This window comes from Nerophis ophidion, linkage group LG04, assembly GCF_033978795.1.
Source record: "Nerophis ophidion isolate RoL-2023_Sa linkage group LG04, RoL_Noph_v1.0, whole genome shotgun sequence".
In the NCBI taxonomy this organism is placed as follows: domain Eukaryota; kingdom Metazoa; phylum Chordata; class Actinopteri; order Syngnathiformes; family Syngnathidae; genus Nerophis; species Nerophis ophidion.
In genome coordinates, this window is record NC_084614.1 from 45,324,008 (window position 1) to 45,345,161 (window position 21,154).

Genomic DNA, 21,154 nt, shown 5'->3' on the forward strand with positions numbered 1-21,154 from the left:
ATATTGTTATGAACGTGTCTATTACTACATTATATTCATAGTTGTAATGTGTATATGAAACATTGGAGGGTTTATGAAGTTGTTTTAGAGGGCTTTAAAGGCTACAATGGTGATTCCCATTAGCTACATCTTGCAAGCTTGGTTTTGTCTTCGAAATCCTAAAAAAAAAGACTTGTGTTCTTTAGAGGCAAAATTCCAAAAAAGTACAGTTCCCTTTCAAATTATTGCGTACATATTACATAGGGTACTAAATTATGTGCCATCTCAAGTGTGTAATGTGTATGACAAAAATGTTTTTTGAATGTAACTGCTTACTTCATGTAACATTCTACCCAAATGGTGCCACGTGTTTGTTGTAACTCTCAAACTTAACTTATATGTATTTGTTTTTTTCAAATGGAAATCTGATAAGGCACATATGTAACCATTAAAAATGCGCATCGGTTCACCTCAGGAAACATTTGACAAGATACCTAAACCGGAGATGATTAAATTGAGTAACCAGACTGAAAGTATTTGACAAGATACCTAAACCGGAGATGATTAAATTGAGTAACCAGACTGAAAGTAAGTATAATTAACAATAAGGAGCAACACAAATATGTATAGGTGTCTGATACAACTTTTTGACTTCCGACAGGATAGCGACAATGGCCAAAACCAATATTGTTCTGACATGATATAAGCAAGAATCATTCATCATTTACATTTTTTGTAGTGTGGAATGCTACAAAAAGCTTGATCAAGTTAAATAATTCAAAGAGAGAACAAAGTTAAGTAGGTATGTTTTATTGTATACTAGCATATTTATAATTAACTGTCTGGAATGGATTTATGTTGCCTTTAATTTAGTTGTAAGTGAAGTGGTAATTGGTTTTAATGGTCACAATAATTTATTGAGGTAAGCTTAAAAGGGCTTTGAATGATACACACATTTCTTACTGGGTACTTTCTAATATGCTTCTGCTTTGGAGACTTTGTACGTGTAAGTGATATGCAACTATAATTATGTTATACTTGTATCGACAAATGTGCTGTTTTAGAATGCAATATTGTTCAATTAAAGACAGTTATTACATATGTCTAGCGTGTGTGCTTGGCTGTTGAGCAGCTGCTTGGTCCGAGAAGGCTATTGCCTATCATATTTACCCTTTTTTTTTTTTTTACCAATATCCAATATCAATATTAGAGAGGGACTGCCCTAAAAATATAATATTTCTGAAATATTTAAGTCATTATATTTAATGGTGAAGACCATTTTCCAGTGTTCTTGGTAGTTTCAAATTGATCTTTAAACTGTATTTAGAAAATATGCATTTTAGGTATTGTATCAATAATTTGTACCTCTACTTTTTATTTGGGACCTAAATGGCATTGATTTTGTAAAATGGTTCTTTACATGAGTTAGTGATCACACAAGTTATTAATACCTGCATCATGGCTTTGTCTGAATACATCAGTTCAATGGTTCTGTGGAGTCTTGTAATACTGCCCTGTAGATCTGGTAAAATAAATATAGTACAATTAGTTCTCAACTTCAGATTTATCTGTCAAATACAACTCATGACACAATATAACATGCAGAAAATGGAGGCAAGGTAGTCTTACCACGGGTGTCATATTCAACTTCACTCCTCCAACGGTGCAGGCATCCCTCAAGGACCCTCAGTTCCTCTTCGGTGATGTGGCGTGGAGCGGGGTGCATGGGAAGATCGGGTGGTAGTCTGGACTGGGTGAAAGGCTTGTGAATGGTTGCTCTCTGCTGCTGGGCTGCAGTGGCAGTTGGAGAAGGACCGGAGACAGAGCCTGAGCTCTCGGAGGGAGTTGAAGAATCCTGCTCGGCCAGGCTGCAAAAAATAAACATGATATAAAACTAGAAATGGCAATTTCAGTGGAAATGCATGTGAATGCTGAAAAGCCAAAGCCAGACTCTAGCCAGAATGCTAAAAAAAAAAGCTCAATAGTTAGTATGGGTCAAGTACCTAAATATAACTGGTGTATACCTTCAAAAACAGCAAAAACAAAACCTAACATGCTAACATTATGCATATGACAAGAATCAAAATACATTTTGTTTTTATTGTATTTGTTTTATTTTTACATGTTCTATGCCTGTTTAACAACTCAATAAATATTTTGAATTAGCTTCTTAATTTACACTGACGAGGCTCAACGTTAAAATGTGTAGCGGTTGACACGGATCAATTTAGTGAGTCTCATTATCAGAGTCAAGCCTTTACATACATTGTAGTATCCATGTTGTTAACTTAATTTCGGTACTTTTCATAATAATAATTTTACGGATTTATGGCAAGCACAGTTGTGTGATATTGAGCTAATACACAGATAAATTAGGCTTCTGATTTACCATATTTTAAATTATGTTGTTTGTTTTTCCAAACAAGATGCGGTACCATGAAAGGGGTTGCACCCCCCAGCTATCAACGGTGCTTTCTGACAGTATACTGAATGATGATAAAGCACATAAAACTGAGTTCCATTGTTGGAGAAGACTTTTGTAAAATGACTAAGACATTCCATCTAGGCTACACACTTCCTCCCAGAAGTGACTTCACAAATGAGAAAGGGAAACAAATATGAAACCACTATTGAGAAAGTGAAAGCGGAACTTAAAAATGCATCAACAGTTACACCGACTCCGGATGTCTTGATTGCAACTTTATCTTGCCGCACAGGCATATTTGGGAGTCACATATCAAATTGTCAATCAAAATGGAACCTCGCTTCATACACACTTACCACAATGCCACTTGACGATCAACATACAGCAAAAAATATAGCTGGTAGTGGCCGCCCTCAGGATCTTAGATGGGAGGCATGGAATACCGTCCCATCATTACCCTTCAACTATTTGTAAACAGCGCCCTAAAAAAGAATCTCCAGATAAGCAAAGCACTTGCAGCTGCTAAGAACTTTGTGGAACATCTTAAAAAGAGTGAGTTGGCTAGTACGAAATACTGAGACTACAATAATCTGAATGAATGAAAAAGATCCCTGGACATGTTTTACATGTGTTTTATAAATGTTGCCAACGGTAAATACATAAGAAATATAACACTTGTGGGAAATTAATTCTTGAAATGTGTTGCAGATCTACTTTTTTTATCTATTAAAAATAAAATTAATCGGAAAAAAAATTGTTAATTATTATTCCATTCGGGAAAAAATTGTTTGAGGCAGCCCTACATGTATTACTTTAAGAATTACTGCTTTGTACCATTCACACAATTAAGAACATACAGTGGGCTCAAATGTTTCAGTTATTTGTTAGTGTGTTGAAGTGTAAGATAATTGATTTGTGAAGTAGATTACATAATAGCCTAAAATATGTTCTGCATTGTTGGATTTTGTTGTGAAACTTGCCTTGGAGGTGGCTGCTGTTGTGCCGTTACACCACCAGGGGGGGTTGAAGAGTCGATGTCCTCCACAGGCGAGGTACACACAGGCTTACTTGAAGCAAACTCCATGGCATATTGAAGGACATCCGCCAAAGGAAACCTCTTGGGGCCTGAGCCATAGCTCAGATACCTTCAATTTAACCAGGGCATCAAAATAGAAAAAATTAAAAAGGAAACAACAGTGTGAGACTTTACTCTCCACAGCAGTTTTAGAGGCTTTTTCAGTTGTCTTGATTATGAGAAAACCATGGGGAGGTAATTTGTACCTTTCCAATCTCTGCTGGAGCAGTGTCAGATGTTCTTTTAATCTTCTGATCTCCTCTCTCTTGATTCTAGTAATTTCTCTGTTTCTGTCCATGTATCTAACAAAAATATCAGATAAAAAGGTTCAGTCTTGTGGCTGAAACTCACATTCATTGGCAACAGGGTGGTTTGACTAAATTCAGAGAGATCTGCGACAACTGTGTCATGATAGTGGAAAAAAACACAGTATGACAGAAATAAAAATATCTTATTGACAGTACCCTGACTAGCATGGTTATCTGTATCACCTGTCCATGTACAGCATAGAGGGGAACTCTAGCTTGTTGTGGATCTTCTCAGGCCGGCCAAGTGCTTGATTAAACTCAAATCTTGACAGCTCGAAGGTCAACACGGGAGGGAGTTCTGTGAACCAGTGCTGGAAGGGAAGATGTTTTGGGAGTAAATTGTGACTGCTTGTTCTGTTCGGTGCAGTTTCAATTTCACAAGTCCACGTCAAACCCAAAATAACTACACAGGGCAACCTACAATTTAGTGATGGACTGTTATTACCTGCTCTCAAAGCAGACCAAGTAGCTCTGCATAAGATGTGACATGCACCAAAATGTACACTCTTAGTTCGACATAAAGCGGTGATTGGGGTCCATTAAATCCCGATAGCGTTTTTACCAAGCGTGCGTTATATTGATTTTATTTGACCCCCCCAATAATACAATAAAATGATCCAATTTATGTAGTAAAAACGGGGTGGGGGGGGGGGGGGGGGGGGGGGGGGGGGGGGTCGGGGTTTGCAGACTTACTAAGGCATAGGGGTTTAAGTTTTTGAGTTCCGGTCTTGTTGCCAGTGAAAAGTCGAGGCACTCTGTCTTTAAATTGTTTTAATCCTTCTCTGCGTTGTGCTTCGTTCTTGCTCAAGTATTGAGACTGCATATTAATATTTTGTCGCAGTTGTGAGGATGCATTTTTTTAAAAGGGTACATGCATTAATGATCTGCTTTGGAAACGACAACAAACAGGTCGGTTTTCTTCCTGATGTAGACAGGTAAAATAAAAAAGAGACCAGCAAAGCCAACTACGGGCAGCATCTTGAAAGTAAACAAACATTTGTCACATCTGCTTTATGTCACTGCCGGCAAACGGCAAGGCATGACGACGATAATGCTGATGTTTGGTGGATAGCCCTCTATGTAACGTGACGTGAATTGTGGATTATGCTTTCACATCACAGAGTGAGGCGGGCACTATCTACCAGTAGATCGATAGTGTTGATAATTTGGTGAAAAACAACATGGTTGACTCTGGTCTGGGAAAACACTGGCAAAAATTCAGGGCCTAAGGCACGACAGCGTTTATAGAACATTGCGTTATATCAAAATACGCGTGACTCAGTACCCAGCAACTGACGGAGAAAGTGTCAAATGTGGTACTTATCCCTACTTGTGACATTAAAATAGACAAAAAGAAGCAGCGGAAGAAAGGTCATCGTAATTCTACACAAATGTGTTGTGCTTTTTATGTTCTTTAGTCACTTTTTGTCTTAAACAACATCATTTTGCTATCATCCAGCATCCATTACAATTAAATGCAAATATGTCATGTTTAATTTTGCTAATTACTACCACCGATTGCAGTCATACATCGATTGATTAATTTATCATGCAGTTTGACTGACGCTCTAATGGACATGCAATAGATTTGGTTCTGCACACAAGTTGAAATGTGAACAATTTACTGTGGTCTTTACTAGCTTGATGACACTGACCTCTTGTCCGGACTTGGCAGAGTTTTCAGCAGAGTGCAGTGATTCAATCTCCCCCTCAATCATTGCTGCCTCGAGACACTCATGGAGATCCTTGAAGCCATTCACTTGTAGCGGGTACTGACCAAACAGCTCTGTGTTCTCAAACTTTTTACCTGAGGGATGGCGCGCACAGACACATCGGAGACCAGTCATTTATGGATTGTTGTAGATGTAAATAAAACAGCATGAAAAAGTGTGTGTGCTATCAGGAAGTGCATTAAAGCAAGAGCGTGTTCAGGTATGGCCTGTCACACATCATTGTTACTTACATGGCTGTTTACACTACAACTGATACACAAAACAAGCAGAAGTTGGATGGCTAGCTGACATGCAGTTCTGCCAGTTCACATTATTAACAGCAGTCAGGGGCCTAGTGTTTGGTGGCTCTGCTCCAGCATCGTAACTACAATGTCAATAGGCAGTCAAGGTATTCAGCAATCAATATACAGTTATTGCACTCTATACAGCGGCTACCTCATTTTGACAAGGTGATCTTTCATTGGTTATGGCAGAGACTTGCTTTTTATAGCGCGTGCAATCAAACCATGGCTACTTCACACTTCAGCACGGATTTCAAATCATTTTGTCTCACCTTCCAGAACGCCAACTGCAAGGAAGCGTCCATAGAAAAGCTCTACCATGGGGTTTTTTGGCTTGTCTTCTTCCCTGTAAACAAAAAATTTAAATGTTTTCATTCTTAGACTTCCTCAAACATATACAATGGATAAAACATTTATTCTCCTTGTTTAGTGAAGAGGAGAAAGTTACCGGTCTTCTTCAGCCTTAATTTTGAAGGCATCTTCCAGCCAGTCCAGCAACTTGTGTGTGAACTCACTTACGTCCTGCTGCAATTTAACAAGAAGACATACAGCACACAGTGGGAATTTAGAAAAAAATCAGTCCCACTTTCAAAGCCACATAGGTCACTTCCTGCAACTGCTATATGCATCAAACGGGAAAATAAAGTTGCAATCAAGGCAGCAAATTAATCTAAACATATCAAATACACACTTCAACATTTTCAAAACACTTGCTGACAAATTGTGTGCAAATCTCTCTAGAGATTCAGTTTTAAATTAATGTCTACTTTTATCTATTTATTTTAAATTAATTTAACCATACATTTTTAATTATTTAGTTTGTGATCTTATTAAACTACTTAACGAATGCATTAATTCCCATTTTTCGTTTTTAGTTTTTGCAAAGAAAATATTTGTGTTGCTGTGATTTGAGTTTATTTAACAACAGTAAACTATTTTAAGAACTGCTCTTTAATATAATTTATTGAAAAATAATTCAGTATTTTTGTATTCCCTCTTTTAAATACCGTACAGTTAACGCACTTTTTGTGTCTTTTTAGGTATTGAAATCAGAAAGGACGCGATTTCCTTGTTTTTTTTTTATCGATTATCGCTTTCCACCGGTGTTTTTGTTTTCTTTAATTTTGCCTCAGTTCGCAGTCAAACAACTTTACAGCGAGGGGCTGTCAAAAGAAAGACTTAATGGTAAACACCAAGATGAGTGTAAAGTCAACCTTTTTAACTTCATCCTGTGCCATGTCTCAAATAAATGAGTTTTAATCTTTGTGAATCCATGGAAACTACATTTTTGTCTGCCACTGGGACCCCATTTCGAAAATTTCTAGCGCCAACACTGCCGTATGTTCCAGACTAGAGCGCATGGGTATATAAGCTGCACTCACAAAATTTTAGGGAGAAAAATATTTTTCCATATGTTAGCCGCACCGGACTAGAGGCCGCAGATATATACGTTGCAAAATTAGTCAATCACACCAAAAAATTTTGTAAATGTTTATTTATAACAAATAATAATGGATTACATTTATATAGCGCTATTCTAGACACACAAAGCTCTGCACAGAGAACTGAGAATCCATCATTCAATCACTCAACATTCACACTCGGTGGTGGTAATTCTCCTTTTTTTAGCCACAGCTGCCCTGGGGTAGACTAACGGAAGCGTGGCTGCCAGTTTGCGCCTACGGCCCCTCCGACCACAACCAAACATTCATTCACCAGTGTGAGCGGCACTTTTCCTCCCCACAATGCGTGTAAGAACAACACTTAGATGCACAAGACAGATTTGTAACAAAGAACAAAAAACAATAATCTAAACAACACATGCACTCCAAACCGATTCAGGTCAAATGAATTTTTCTGATTTTTTTTCATAAATCCTTCCATCCCTCGTGAGACTGGGGCTCAGATTCATGTGTTTCTATTATGTAACTTGCAAATGTTATCATGCTGAGAAGGTTATGGTTTACCTGTTGCAACTCACTGGACTTAAAGGCATCTTTGAGGATTTCCACAGCTCGTGACGGGTCCACATACTTTCTCCTCGACCCCACCATGAGTGAGAAGAGGTTCCTCAGCTCCTGCATGAAGGGAAGGTTTCTGTGCTCCTAGAAAGGGCAACACAAACCAATCATTTGGAACTCCAAACAAATCAGCGCTACTGCTTCTTAGGAGAAGATGGGCTAACTACAATAACCAACCTAAACTTTACTCAGCATTGCTAACCCATTGAAAACGCTACCTGAGCAAGCAAATAAGCAAATAAGAACATTGCAGCAGCATGTAAATGTCCTCCGATCTCAATGTACACGTCATTGAACTCCCGTGTGCCTCTGACCATGCAGCGTAACAGACACCATACAGTCTGTAGTTGTTTCTACAAGCCACTCAGATCGCACTGTTACAATGTGGTTTGTAAGCAAGGGCGAGCAGATCGTGTCAGATTTAAAATACATTAAAAATAGGTAAATCGCACCAAATTTGACTGTGGCGGTCTAAATGTATCCATGTCGGCTCACAACAAATATATCAATGTACGGGAAACACTAGTAAAAGCTCAGACAGGTCGTCGTCTTAATTTAAGAGTGTATATGTTGAATACAAGACAACAGCATTGATCGCTAAGGGACAAAAACCGGGTAACCTTAGCCTGTTTGGGGGTTATTTGTTGTATTGAGCCATGTATCCTCAAAAGTTAGTCACAACGTTGACAGTGTAGACAAATCTGCATTAAAAAGTCAACAGCTATGGTTGGTGTTATCCATATGGTTTGAATACTTGGAACCACAGGTGAGCAGGCAAAAAACAAAACAAAAAACTGTACGCTGTAGCACGTGCTTTAGACGTGCTCAGCCTTAGTAGGTATTGCTGCTTTGTGCCTCTTACCTTCTGGTTGCGAGGCAGATCATGTATTTTGGTTGGTGGAGAGTAGTTGAGCACCAGTCTCTGGAACTCCAGTAGGTTAAACAGAGACTGGGGGATTGAAATTACATAAACATTAGTAATGAATGCCCAATAGAAATCCAGGTGCATTCATTCAGCAAAAAATAAAAAATAAAATACAACTCAGGATGGGTACATTTGAATACTTACAATACTAATTTCCAGTACCTGGGAATTGATACTAATTAGATACCAATTTTTAGAACTTCTGCGTCTTCATGTGGTAATAAATGCTGATCTTATTTTTGTATTGTATATATCTATATACTATACAAGTTTAATAGAAATATATCATATTATAATATCCAGTGGCGGGCCGTGCGTTTCCCACCTAGGCCTTCAGTGATGTCCAACTTCAATGATTACCTCTCAAAATACCATAATTTATGTCACCAAATGACCATTGCTGGAGAAACACTATACATTTACACACTATTGTGAATTGTACAAAATGGGTTATTTTATTCCGCATTTAAAAATCAATGAACCAGCATCAGCAATTAAAACTTATGTAGTACTGTCAAAATTAAAATTGCAAAAAACATTTTAAACGTGAAAAAATAAAAAAAATAAAATATCTGAACTCACATTTCATCGACAGCTGAGCTAGTTTTCGGGGTTGGCCGAGATGTTCTCACAAGATGTAATGTCTCTTTAAATATCCTTCTTGAAAATGGCCTTGCAAATATATGTGTTGTCTTGTCTTGCAAGATACAGACGAGGAGTATTGGCTGAGTTCTTTAAGTTTACTCCACACCGGCATGTCTACATTGAACAACCCAAACGGGGCTACTGCGCATGCTCTCCACTACTGTGGAATGCTGGGTAATGGAGTTCTTATGTTACCTGGCTCTGTCTTACTGAAAACGCATGATCTGATTGGCTATTGCAACTGTCTATCACTGTATGTCCCTGTTTGCTTACAGCGCACGGACGCCCACATTGCAAAATCTGAAGGCTGTAGGAAGATTTGGTACAGCATGGCAACATAAACTAGCTGAATTCTGATTGGATAAAAACTCTATAAATTAAAAACAGCAGCGCTGGAAGGACCATACTATGACATGACTAATTCTGGTTATGTTAGGCCAGCAGAGAAGGCCTTGCTGGCCCTGACGGCACATCACTGATAATATCTTATATTATAATATATTTTATTTGCAAGTATTCATTCATTTCAATTTGTCCTAAGTGAGTTGCCATAATAAGAAAGTAGTCTTTGCCATTAAGGTGAATATTTCAGTCTTGTCTTAAGTTGAGTCCTACAAAGTCTTTAAACTGTGAGAATTGTACTCACTACACACTAGCGGTTTGTAATGTGCATCTTAGTTTATCACCAAATTTGAAAGTGTAGCAGATTTTGAAGGTGGAGCTTTACCACTGAGTGCTTTCAATCAAGCTATTTCTAGTATAAATCCATTTCAGGCAAGCTTGCTTGGAGGTTTGCATGGAAAATTACAACATTACGTACAGACAGTTCGCTAAGAATACGACGGTTGGCCCGCCAAATGTTTGAGCCAGTGCCGAGTCTGCAACCAGACGTGACGTCACATGCTACAAAAATATCAAAATATGGTACTGTTTGATTTCAGATGAATCAATGCCCGATAGTTGACAAAATTTGGACAGTACATATAAAAGTACCAAATTGGATACCCATCTTGAGTTACAACAAGGTACAATTTCAAGTAAGATTCATCTATTACAGTGGAACCTCGATTTAAGATCCACTCATTGTACAAACTTTTCTATTTAGGAACCACATATCGAGTTAAAAATGAACTTTGGTTTAGGAACCTCATCCCAGTGTACGGCTGTTTAATCCACACTTTGTGTCTGTCGCAACATAGCCATTTTGTGCCCTGCAGCACATCCATTGTAGGCGGGCTGATTGCTCTCTGGTGTTTATTCATTGAGCACAATAATAATGATGAATAATGGAGTAGATTTAGCAGTGCTGTCGTTAACTACTGTGGTACATTGTCAAGTGGTTTTGGGGCCTTTTTACAAAATGCTTTGAGTTTTATTGGTTCATTATCAGTCCAAAATAAGCAATGGACAAGTCATATGTGGTTTGAAAGAGTCATGAAGTATCAACAGCGTTGTCTACACTGCCACCCCAACGCCTTCCTTATGCTGCACACTAAGATAACCTCATAAGGTAAATGGTAAAAAAATTTCTATTTCTCACCATTGTAGCGACTTTGCTGTCGAAGTTATGGAATTTTGTGATTTTAAACTGTGTGTGCACCACATGAATGGTGACTGTGTGTGTGCGCGCGCGTGTCGGGAGGGCGACTGAAGATGATGAGATGACAGTTAAGGTAGTTGTTGCTTAAGCCTTGTTATTGAATAATTGCTATTATATATTGAGTTGATCCATCAACCCCTTGTTAAGTTTTTTTGATATACAGTACTGTTTAGCGCTTAATAATTTATAGGTGTACAAACCTTTACTAAAATATGGACTTTTGTCGGGGCTGGAACCCATTATTTTTAGGGGGGTTACGCACATACGGCATTTACAAGTAATTCCTATCATAATTGCAGATTTTAGTTAAAATTTACAGTTCATCCGGAAAGTATTCAAATTGCTTCACTTTTTCCACATTTTGTTATGTTACATCCCAATTCCAAAATTAAAAAAAAAAATGTTTGTTTAAAATTTCTACACATGATATACCCCATAATAAAAAATATATTTTTAAATATTTTTTTCAATGTATTAAAAATAAAAAAAATAAAAATAAATCACATGTACATAAACCTTTGCCATGAAGCGCAAAAATGAGTTTAGGTGCATTTTGTTTCAACTGATCATCATTGAATATGTTCGTACATCTTACACCTGTGGTAAATTTCAGTTGATTGAAAGGGGACAACATTAATTATTGGCTTCATTTTTAAAATATTACAATACATTAAACATACATTTCTTATTGCACACAAAAACAATTATAGAAGATTTGAATGTTGTCTGTCTATCTGTGTTGGCCCTGCGATGAGGTGGCGACTTGTCCAGGGTGTACACTGCCTTCTGCCCGATTGTAGCTGAGATAGGCGCCAGCGCCCCCCGCGACCCCGAAAGGGAATAAGCGGTAGAAAATGGATGGATGGATGAATCATAATAAAAGGCATCAAACACATTGGGCTTTTCTTATTGCACTTAAAGAACAATTTACAATGTTCTATATTACATATAACCTGCCATAATATAGGATTACGTTAGAATAAAATAGAAAGCTTTATTGACATAGTATTAAATACTTCATGATTTATGCTTGCAACTCTTGATCTGTGTATTCAGACAAATACAATAAATAGTACATACTAAAAAGAATAATATATGGCTAAAACTATACTGATAAGACATATAACAGGTAAAACGCACATTGTTAAAGATGACACACAAATTGTAGTATTTGTTTGGACTGCGCTAATTGGCAATAAGCCAAACAGCTGTGTGCATGTCTACATATCTAAATAGGCACAGTAGTGAACCTAGTTAACTGTATTACCTGTCACTTTAAACTCCTTGTGCCGGTCTGGATGTTTGTTATTTAAATGTTAGTCTAAGTTTGAAGCAAATATGGTAATACTGTATACCACCTTTTAGCAAGGACTGTTTTAAAAGCAGCGCTTCCGTGTTTTAGTTTTGAAGCCTAAATACCTCCATATTGTGCTTCACGCATTCTCTTTACAAACCACTTGCTGATTTTTTGCCATTCTTCCTCTTAAATCTGTTTCTGCTTTTATGCGTTCTGTGTGTGCATGTTGACACACTGAACATACGTCTCGACTCAGCAATGTCACCGCCGCACGGCAGTACACAGGTTGAAAGAAAAGTCAGAATAGTGCCTTTGTTAATTAATTTGTACCGGTGCACCGTATAACCCTAGTCCAGTGGTTCTCAACCTTTTTTCAGTGATGTACCCCCTGTGAAATTTTTTTAAATTCAAGTACCCCTAATCAGAGCAAAGCATTTTTGGTTGGAAAAAAAAGAGATAAAGAAGTAAAATACGGCACTTTGTCATCAGTTTCTGATTTATTAAATTGTATAACAGTGCAAAATATTGCTCATTTGTAGTGGTCTTTCTTGAACTATTTGGAAAAAAGGTATAAAAATAATCAAAAACTTGTTGAAAAATAAACAAGTGATTCAATTATAAATAAAGATTTCTACACATAGAAGTAATCATCAACTTGAAGTGCCCTCTTTGGGGATTGTAATAGAGATCCATCTGGATTCATCAACTTAATTCTAAACATTTCATCACAAAAAAAAAAATCTTTAACATCAATATTTATGGAACATGTCCACAAAAAATCTAGCTGTCAACACAGAATATTGCATTGTTGCATTTCTTTTCACAGTTTATGAACTTACATTAATATTTTGTTGAAGTATTATTCAATAAATATATTTTTAAAGGATTTTTGAATTGTTGCTATTTTTAGAATATTTAAAAAAAAATTTCACGTACCCCTTGGCACACCTTCAAGCACCCCCAGGGGTACGCGTACCCCCATTTGAGAACCACTGCCCTAGTCTATATGTAAGGTTTCAAACTTTCACACTTGACAGTGCATGGCAGAGCACAAACCAGTCATGCAGTTGGAGGGAATTGTCTATACACCTCTGAGAAAGGATTGTTTTAATGCACAAATCGTAACATCAACTGTGTCATCAAAATGTATGTTTGTTTCTTGTTTAGACAAAGCAGGCACAATATGTAGTAACAAGATATCAACCCTCTATTATTCAAACGACACAATTGTCATCCTCCCGCATAGCTCCTGTTCTTGTCTAAGCCTTCTGTGTAATTTAGTATTTAAACATTTATCTCCGAGTTTGTGTGTGTGTGTATATATATATATATATATATATATATATATATATATATAAAATGTGTATATATATATGTGTATATATATATATATATATATATATATATAATGTGTATATATATATATATATATATATATATATATATATATATATCCAGGGTAAGACAAGAACAGTTTTTTAATTGCAATGCTGACCGAGCAAAGTAGCAGCATTTACATGTTATAGATGTTGCAGTATGAGAGCCTTTCATCGTTTTTCATTCATCAACAAAAGTTAGCGCTATAGATCACTCTCAACATGCTCTTAATGTTTAAATCATTTATGTGTTGGAACATTGATTAATTTTGAAAATGGACAAACACTTTTCAAGTATAAAACATATATGGCGAATGTCTGCAACTTGTGACGACAGGAAAAGCAGTTGTTTTTCCTTCTGTAATTATGATTATCACTATTATGAATTGTAATTTTTAAAAACATAAATTACAAAAAAGTAGGTCGGCGAATGTGCTTTTACTGCCTTTTAGTGTCTATGTTTAAGTTAGTGTGGTATAAAATAAGCAAAACATCCATCCAGTATTTGTTTTCCAATTTTTGTGGATAAGATGTGTTATTTGAGGTAAATGTTGTAAGGAGCCTTTAAAAAATTGACAACAAAGTCATAACATCACAAAATAATTCAATGATAATAACCAAAAATCAAGTGGAAAAAAAGCTAAAAAAATAGCAACTTTTGCCGTAACTTTCTGAAAATGTTGTGGTAAATTATGGAATTTTAGGTTGCGACAATCACAAAAAAGCCAACAAATACTTGGGGTGGGGAGTGTAAAATGATTCATTCAAAATGGTTGTAAGACAAAAAAGCATCTGGATGTTTTTTAAGGTGAAAGTATTTTTTTTCTCTAACTCGTGACAATGTTTATCCAGAAAGTTCTCAAACTATTCTAGGATTTACAGATCATATGAGGAGAGGAGAATGTTGTTTACTACACTTCTTGCTGAAAGAGCAACACGCCTGAGTGCATGCAGGGGCTTCAACTAAAAAGGAGTCACATTACAGAGGAGTGAGGCAACATGTGATGGGGTATCCAGTGCTTATCTTGTGTATTTTAGCCATGGTCACGTTGTACAATCGCCTAGAAAAACATTCTGCCGCACTAATTATGTGTATCTTAAGTGCTGAGTTTACAACAAACTAATTAATAATATTATTGTATTCATTAATATATGAGTAAATTATATCAATAATACAATTCATATTTCATTTGAAAATGGTCTAAAACAAGCTGAATATTTGTTATTGTTCTATGCTTTATCAATGATACATATTTGCTTTGTCTTATACAAATATGAATTTCACTGGACAAAAAGTGTGCATTTGGGTGTGCCCACCCACCTGAATGACAGCACTGAACCAGCAGGTGTTTCCAACATTTTTCAACCCCACAGGGCAGTTATCTATCCTCTTCCTGTCATGCGGGTTGGGGGAGTCGCTCCATACTTCTGTGTGGGTACGCTTTAAACTTGCCTTGTTCTCTGCTATGCTGGCCTCCAACACTCTATAGAGATGTGGGAGTGGGAAAAATACAAAGTAACATAAATTAACTTCCTCTTCTGTCATTGAAAACATGCTTTGCCCGGTATGTTTGCCTAGGGTGTTCAGGTTCGGGACACATCCCCAGTCAGATATGCAAGGCATTATGTGATGTTTACACTGTGGCTCCCACCTGCTGATAGTTTGCTCTTCATCGGTGATGCCTGTCTCCCTGAATGCCCGATTGGACTCTGCCAGGCTTAGGGCAATCGCTCTCTGCAGGTCATCTTTATCATCTCCCGTCAAATCAATGACATCTACAACAATACGACACCAAAACAAAAACACTCTTTGAACTAGAAAAGCACTAAGGAGAGCGCAGACTTCTGCCAGACCTTATTCCTGAATGACTAAACAAAAAAACAAAAAAAAACATCCGGATCAGCCCCAAAATGTAATCCTTTGTTCATTATCCCAGTTCTGACATTTTATATGAAAGTGGATACAATTCGGACTATAATGTTTTGAGGTACCTATAGCACAAAAAAAGAAAAGGAGTGAACACTCTGGTTGTCTCCACTGTTTTTGTCTCTGTCGGTGGAGGCGGGGTCACTAGCATAAGGGATGTAACGATTAACAGAATTTAAGATAACCACGGTAAAACTCCCGACGGTAATTACGTTTTAAATTTAAATAAATGGAAAAACTGTGATTGATAATTGCACTTTGATAAACTCAGTGACTGAATGGCGCCAGATCACTTGCGTAAATGCTAACATGAAAACAAGATACATTAACATCTTTCTCCATTTAGGAATAACATACCACAATCTAAACGTCTATAAACAAATTGCTGACAGAGCAACTAAGCTATTCAGTGGTATTAATTGAACGTACAAGCCGTGATCTCTTAAAACAGAGTGATCATTTTATACTCAGAGGAATACGTGAGTAGGTGTTTTAATTGTAATAGGATGCCAGAAGGCCTGCCAGAAATATTAAACAGCAATAATAGATTTTATTTGATGCTACAGTACAAACCAATATTCAAAAAAATAAAAGCTTACCCTTAAAACAAAAAATACTAAGACTAAAACACCAAAATGCATTCCAGCACATTTAATAAATAATAATAATAATATATGTTTCTTAAATAAACTGTCAATAAAATTAAAGTCTATATGAAAATTCAGCTTCACCACATTAGTCATAATTTTTGTGTTTAAGAAACTTCTCTATAATTTTAGCTCCAGACTTCTTCTGTTTGTTCGATATTGTCATTATTGCCACAATTGGTTTGAAAGTGTATTATATCTTAGTACTCCTGTGGCTCATATGCTGAAAAACAGATACAGTATGTTCTGGTGGCCCAACAATGGGCCCAATGGTTAAGAGACACTGTTCGACAATACCACACAAAGCTGTGAGAAACCGGATGCAAAAAAAAAAAACTGTCTATAAAGAAAGAATGGGCTCATAGATTGCAAACATCAAACAGAATTTGGATTGGAAGCATGTGGAATAAATTTCCAACTTGCTCAGCTCAACAGTTTCACTTGCTTTTTCAAAACTGTTTGCAAAAGCATTGATGTTATACAAGGAATAGTAGTTACTTCAGCATGGTAGGATTCACCACAGTGCAAGACTACCAGTCATTATTTGTGTTTACTGTGTGTAAACGTCCAAAACCCAAAACCAGTGAAGTTGGTACGTTGTGTAAATCGTAAATAAAAACAAAATACAATGATTAGCATATTTTTTAACCTATATTTAATTGAATACACTGCAAAGACAACATATTTAACGTTTGAACTGCAAATATTAGCTCATTTAGAATTTGACGCCTATAACTTGATTTAAAAAAGCTGGCACAAGTGACAAAAAAGACTGAGAAAGTTGAGGAATGCTCCTTGTTCGCGAACGATTCTGCGATCCTGGCTTAGGACTGTCACTACACCTCAGTAAAACAATGTCCATCCTATTTGGGTCCAAGCACAACCCAGATAAATCCCTGGGCTTTAAGATTAAAGCAGATGATACCATAATCACCTGCATAGGCAAGGTAATTTACCAAAATTGTATATTGGACAACACTCTCTCGGGTGAAAAAATGGCATTAAAAGCAATCACCAAGATCAATAATAAAATTACATTTTTGGCCAGAATTTCTGTGTTATCAACAGGAATACACTTAAGACCCTTGCAGGTGACCTCATACAGTGTCATTTTGACTGCGCCTGTCCCTCATGGTTCACCAGTTAATTGTCAAACAGTTTAAGAACAACATTTCTCCACGAGCTAATGCAAGGAATTTAGGAATTTCACCATCTACGGTCTGTAATATCATCAAAAAGTTCAGATAATCTGGAGACATCCCTGCACATAAGCGGCAAGGCCGAAAACGAACATTGAATACCCGTGACTTTCGCTCTCTCAGGCGGTACTGCATCAAAAGCGACATCAGTGTGTAAAGGATATCACCACATGGGCTCAGGAAAACTTTTGAAAACCATTGTCAGTAACTGCAGTTTGTTGCTACATCTGTAAGTGCAAAGCGAAAGCCCTTTATCAACAAAACCCAGAAAGGCCGCCGGCTTCGCTGGGCCCAAGCTCATCTAAGATGGACTGATGCAAAGTGGAAAAGTGTTCTGTGGTCTGATGAATCCACATTTCAAATTGTTTATGGAAACTGTGGACATCGTGTACTCCGAAACAAAGAGGAAAAGAACCATACAGACTGTTATAGACGCAAAGTTCAAAAGTCAGCGTCTGGAATGGTATGGGGGGGTGTATTAGTGCCCAAGGCATGGGTAACTTACACATCTGTGAAGGCGCCATTAATGCTGAAAGATACATACAGATTTTGGAGCAAGGTATGTTGCCATCCAAGTAACGTCTTTTTCATGGATGCCCATGCTTATTTCAGCAAGACAATGCCAAATACATTCTGCACGTGTTACCAAAGCGTGGCTTCGTAGTAAAAGAGTGCGGGTACTACACTGGCCTGCCTGTAGTACAGACCTGTCTCCCATTGAAAATGTGTGGCGCATTATGAAATGTAAAATACTAAAACGGAGACCCCGGACTGTTGAACAACTTAAGCTGTACATCAAACAAGAATGGAAAATAATTCCACCTGAAAAGCTTCAAAAATGGGTTTCGTCAATTCCCAAACATCTATTAAAAGGAAAGGCCAAGTAACACAGTGGTAAAAATGCCGCTGTGCCAACTTTTTTGCATTGTGTTGCTGCCATTGAAATTTAAGTTAATGATTTGCAAAAAAAAAAGTTACGTGTCCTACCTCAAACGTTAAGTATCTTGTCTTTGCAGTCTATTCAATTGAATATAAGTTGAAAAAGACTTGCAAATCATTGAATTCTGTTTTTATTTAGGATTTACGCAACGTGCCAACTTCACTGGTTTTGGTTTTGTTTAATTTCAATGGTAAACATCTCATATGGATTTTCTTTAGCAATTGGCGCCACTTAACCAACACAACACTCATTTTGATGTTTGCCTGTACAGATAGTTGTTTGTGGAGTTTTGACATCTTTTTACAAAGACTTTTGATTATTGTTCCATTCACTTTCACCGCAATGTTTACAAATGCTGTCTTCCTTGATGGCTCCACATCCTTGTCCTCACCCAAATTGTGACATCGTTAGAAACACTAATTGAATTTAAAACAAAAGGCCTCAAAGCTTGCTCTATTCGCCAACAAAACTTTTTATAAAGGTAAAAGTGATGTTAAATGTTCATTTATACATTTCAATAACTCACAAAAAATATTTTTTCATGTTTCATTTATCGCTTACTTGAGTCTGCTTGACTGCCCACGCTGATGTATTTGTCGCTGGGCACCTGAGAAGTCTGGTAGTAGGTGGTCTCATCTTGCTGTGGAACCTTGGCATTTTTCTCTGTCAAATAGGTCACAGCCTCAGCCAGGTCTCCATTGCTCGCCTGCAAAGTTGAATAAGTGTTAAGGCTAATGGCAGCTCAAGGGGAATAAACTGCGTTAGGGATGGGGATTCAGTTAGGTTTCCTTAATCGGGGTTTCTACGGGTATCAGCAAATCTAATTTAACGCTTGTTAATGCCTTTTCAATGCCACTTTAAAACACATTTAATTCCCATGTCCATCTGTAGATCATTATCATATGCTGTAGTCGAAAGCATACAATTTTCTGTACACAGAATTGGAAATATTTGACAATAAAATTGTTGAATAGTGGAAAAAATTACATTATCTGTGGCCAAATTAAGCACAAATGTAATGATAACATAATAATAACAATGCAAGTAATTAGGCCTGGGCGATATGACCTAAATGTAGAATCTCACGATTTTGTCACAACAAATCAGATTTACGATTTTTTTCAGTAAAAATTAACAATAATATTTGCTTACGTGAACAAAAACTAGCTGTTTGAAATGACACTGCAAACACCGCTTCTTACTCTTAAGCTTAGCAAAATTCCAATTTGTTTAATGTTGTTTAGACCAGATATACATTTTATTTTTTATGCAATAACTTTCAAAGAACACAATTAAAAGCTTCCTTTGTGAGGCAATAATTCTGTAAACACAAATGTAGCATTGCATGCAAATAAATAATAATCCTTAAAATTGAGATAAATAAAGTGAAAACTTAGTTCTGTATTGAATAAAATACTTGTGTGAACAAAAATGTAGCATTGTACACTGAATGCAAATGAATAAATGCCAATAAATCAATAAAGATACCAATAGTCAATAAATAGTAATAATAATCGAACCAAATCGAAAAAGTGCAAACGTCAAACTTCTGTTTGAAAAAAAATTTCTGCTTGCAAAAATGTAGTATTGTATATTGTTTGCAACTAAATAATCAAAGTAAAACATCGAGGTGACTATTGGTTTTAGTAAGTGGATAAACGGAGAATATTACACAAAGTACAGTGCATCAGAAAATTATTCACTGTGTTACACTTTTTCCACATTTTGTTACATTATAGCCTTTTTCCAAACTACAATAAATTCATTTTTGTCCTAAAAATTTCACAGATAAAATACTTAATGTCAGTGTGAAGTTTTTACTATTATTTTTGCAAATGTATTAAAAAAAAAATCAGACATTCCTAAGTATTCACAACCTTTGCTCAATACTTTGTTGATGCACCTATATTAATTACAGCCTCAATGCCACAAGCTTGGCACACCTATCTTTGAGCAGTTTTGTCCATACCTCTTTGCAGCACCTCTCAAGCTCCATCAGGTTGGATGGAAAGCATTGGTTTTAATCCAGGATGTCGTTGTACATTGCTGCATTCACCTTTCCCTCTATCCTGACAAGTCTAACAGTTACTGCCACAAAAAAACACAGCATGATGATGCCACCACCATGCGTCACTGTAGGGATGGTATTGGCATGGTGATGAGTGGTGCCTGGTTTCCTCCAAACCAGAGTTCAATCTTTGTCTCATCAAACCAGAGAATTGTGTTTTTCAACGCCTGAGAGTCTTTCACGAGAATTTTGACAAACATTTTACCCCTGTAACATTTAGGCCTGATTGGTGGATTGCTGTAGGTTCTCATCACTCTGAGGGAATGCTGTTGCTCTGACAGTGACCATTGGGTTTTTTGTCACCTCCCTGACTAGACTAAAACCTGGTATATAATCTTGTGTCAAGTAGCTTGCGTCCCCTTTGACGGCGTCTTATTTGATTAATAGTTCTTTCGTGGGGGTGTCGCCAGACTTGTAATTTTCTTCCAAAACACTAAGGAGCAGCATGTCTAGAGGGAGCAGCAGCAGCTGTCATTGACTGAAACCGTATTTCCTTTTTGTGAAGAGTGACAATAGATGACAACCACAACATTGACATCTTTGTCTACACAGGAACTAATCATTCAGAATAATCTGTTTACTTTAAATGACATTTTACTTATAAACCATAGGAAAATACCTTTATGAAGATGGACTGCACAACTTCTGAACGAGTAGCAGCGGAGGACACTATTATTATTTGCAACCCTACTTGGCCGTTCAGGACAT

At 36.9% G+C, this 21,154-nt stretch overlaps 1 protein-coding gene across 5 annotated transcripts in view; it reads right to left on the minus strand.

Moving 5' to 3' along the window:
- usp25 (ubiquitin specific peptidase 25) overlaps positions 1–21,154 on the minus strand; it is a 65,883-nt gene that overhangs the window by 31,055 nt on the left and 13,674 nt on the right. For all 5 annotated transcript variants that reach the window (XM_061898158.1, XM_061898159.1, XM_061898157.1 and 2 more), the window contains 13 exons: positions 18,940–19,084; positions 15,318–15,441; positions 14,987–15,149; positions 8,685–8,771; positions 7,769–7,906; positions 6,250–6,326; positions 6,074–6,147; positions 5,443–5,594; positions 3,971–4,098; positions 3,686–3,781; positions 3,385–3,549; positions 1,609–1,847; positions 1,431–1,501 (listed from right to left, as the gene is read on the minus strand). In XM_061898158.1, the coding sequence (XP_061754142.1) occupies positions 1,431–1,501; positions 1,609–1,847; positions 3,385–3,549; positions 3,686–3,781; positions 3,971–4,098; positions 5,443–5,594; positions 6,074–6,147; positions 6,250–6,326; positions 7,769–7,906; positions 8,685–8,771; positions 14,987–15,149; positions 15,318–15,441; positions 18,940–19,084 (1,659 nt within the window). The remainder of the gene's footprint in view (positions 1–1,430; positions 1,502–1,608; positions 1,848–3,384; positions 3,550–3,685; positions 3,782–3,970; positions 4,099–5,442; positions 5,595–6,073; positions 6,148–6,249; positions 6,327–7,768; positions 7,907–8,684; positions 8,772–14,986; positions 15,150–15,317; positions 15,442–18,939; positions 19,085–21,154) is intronic.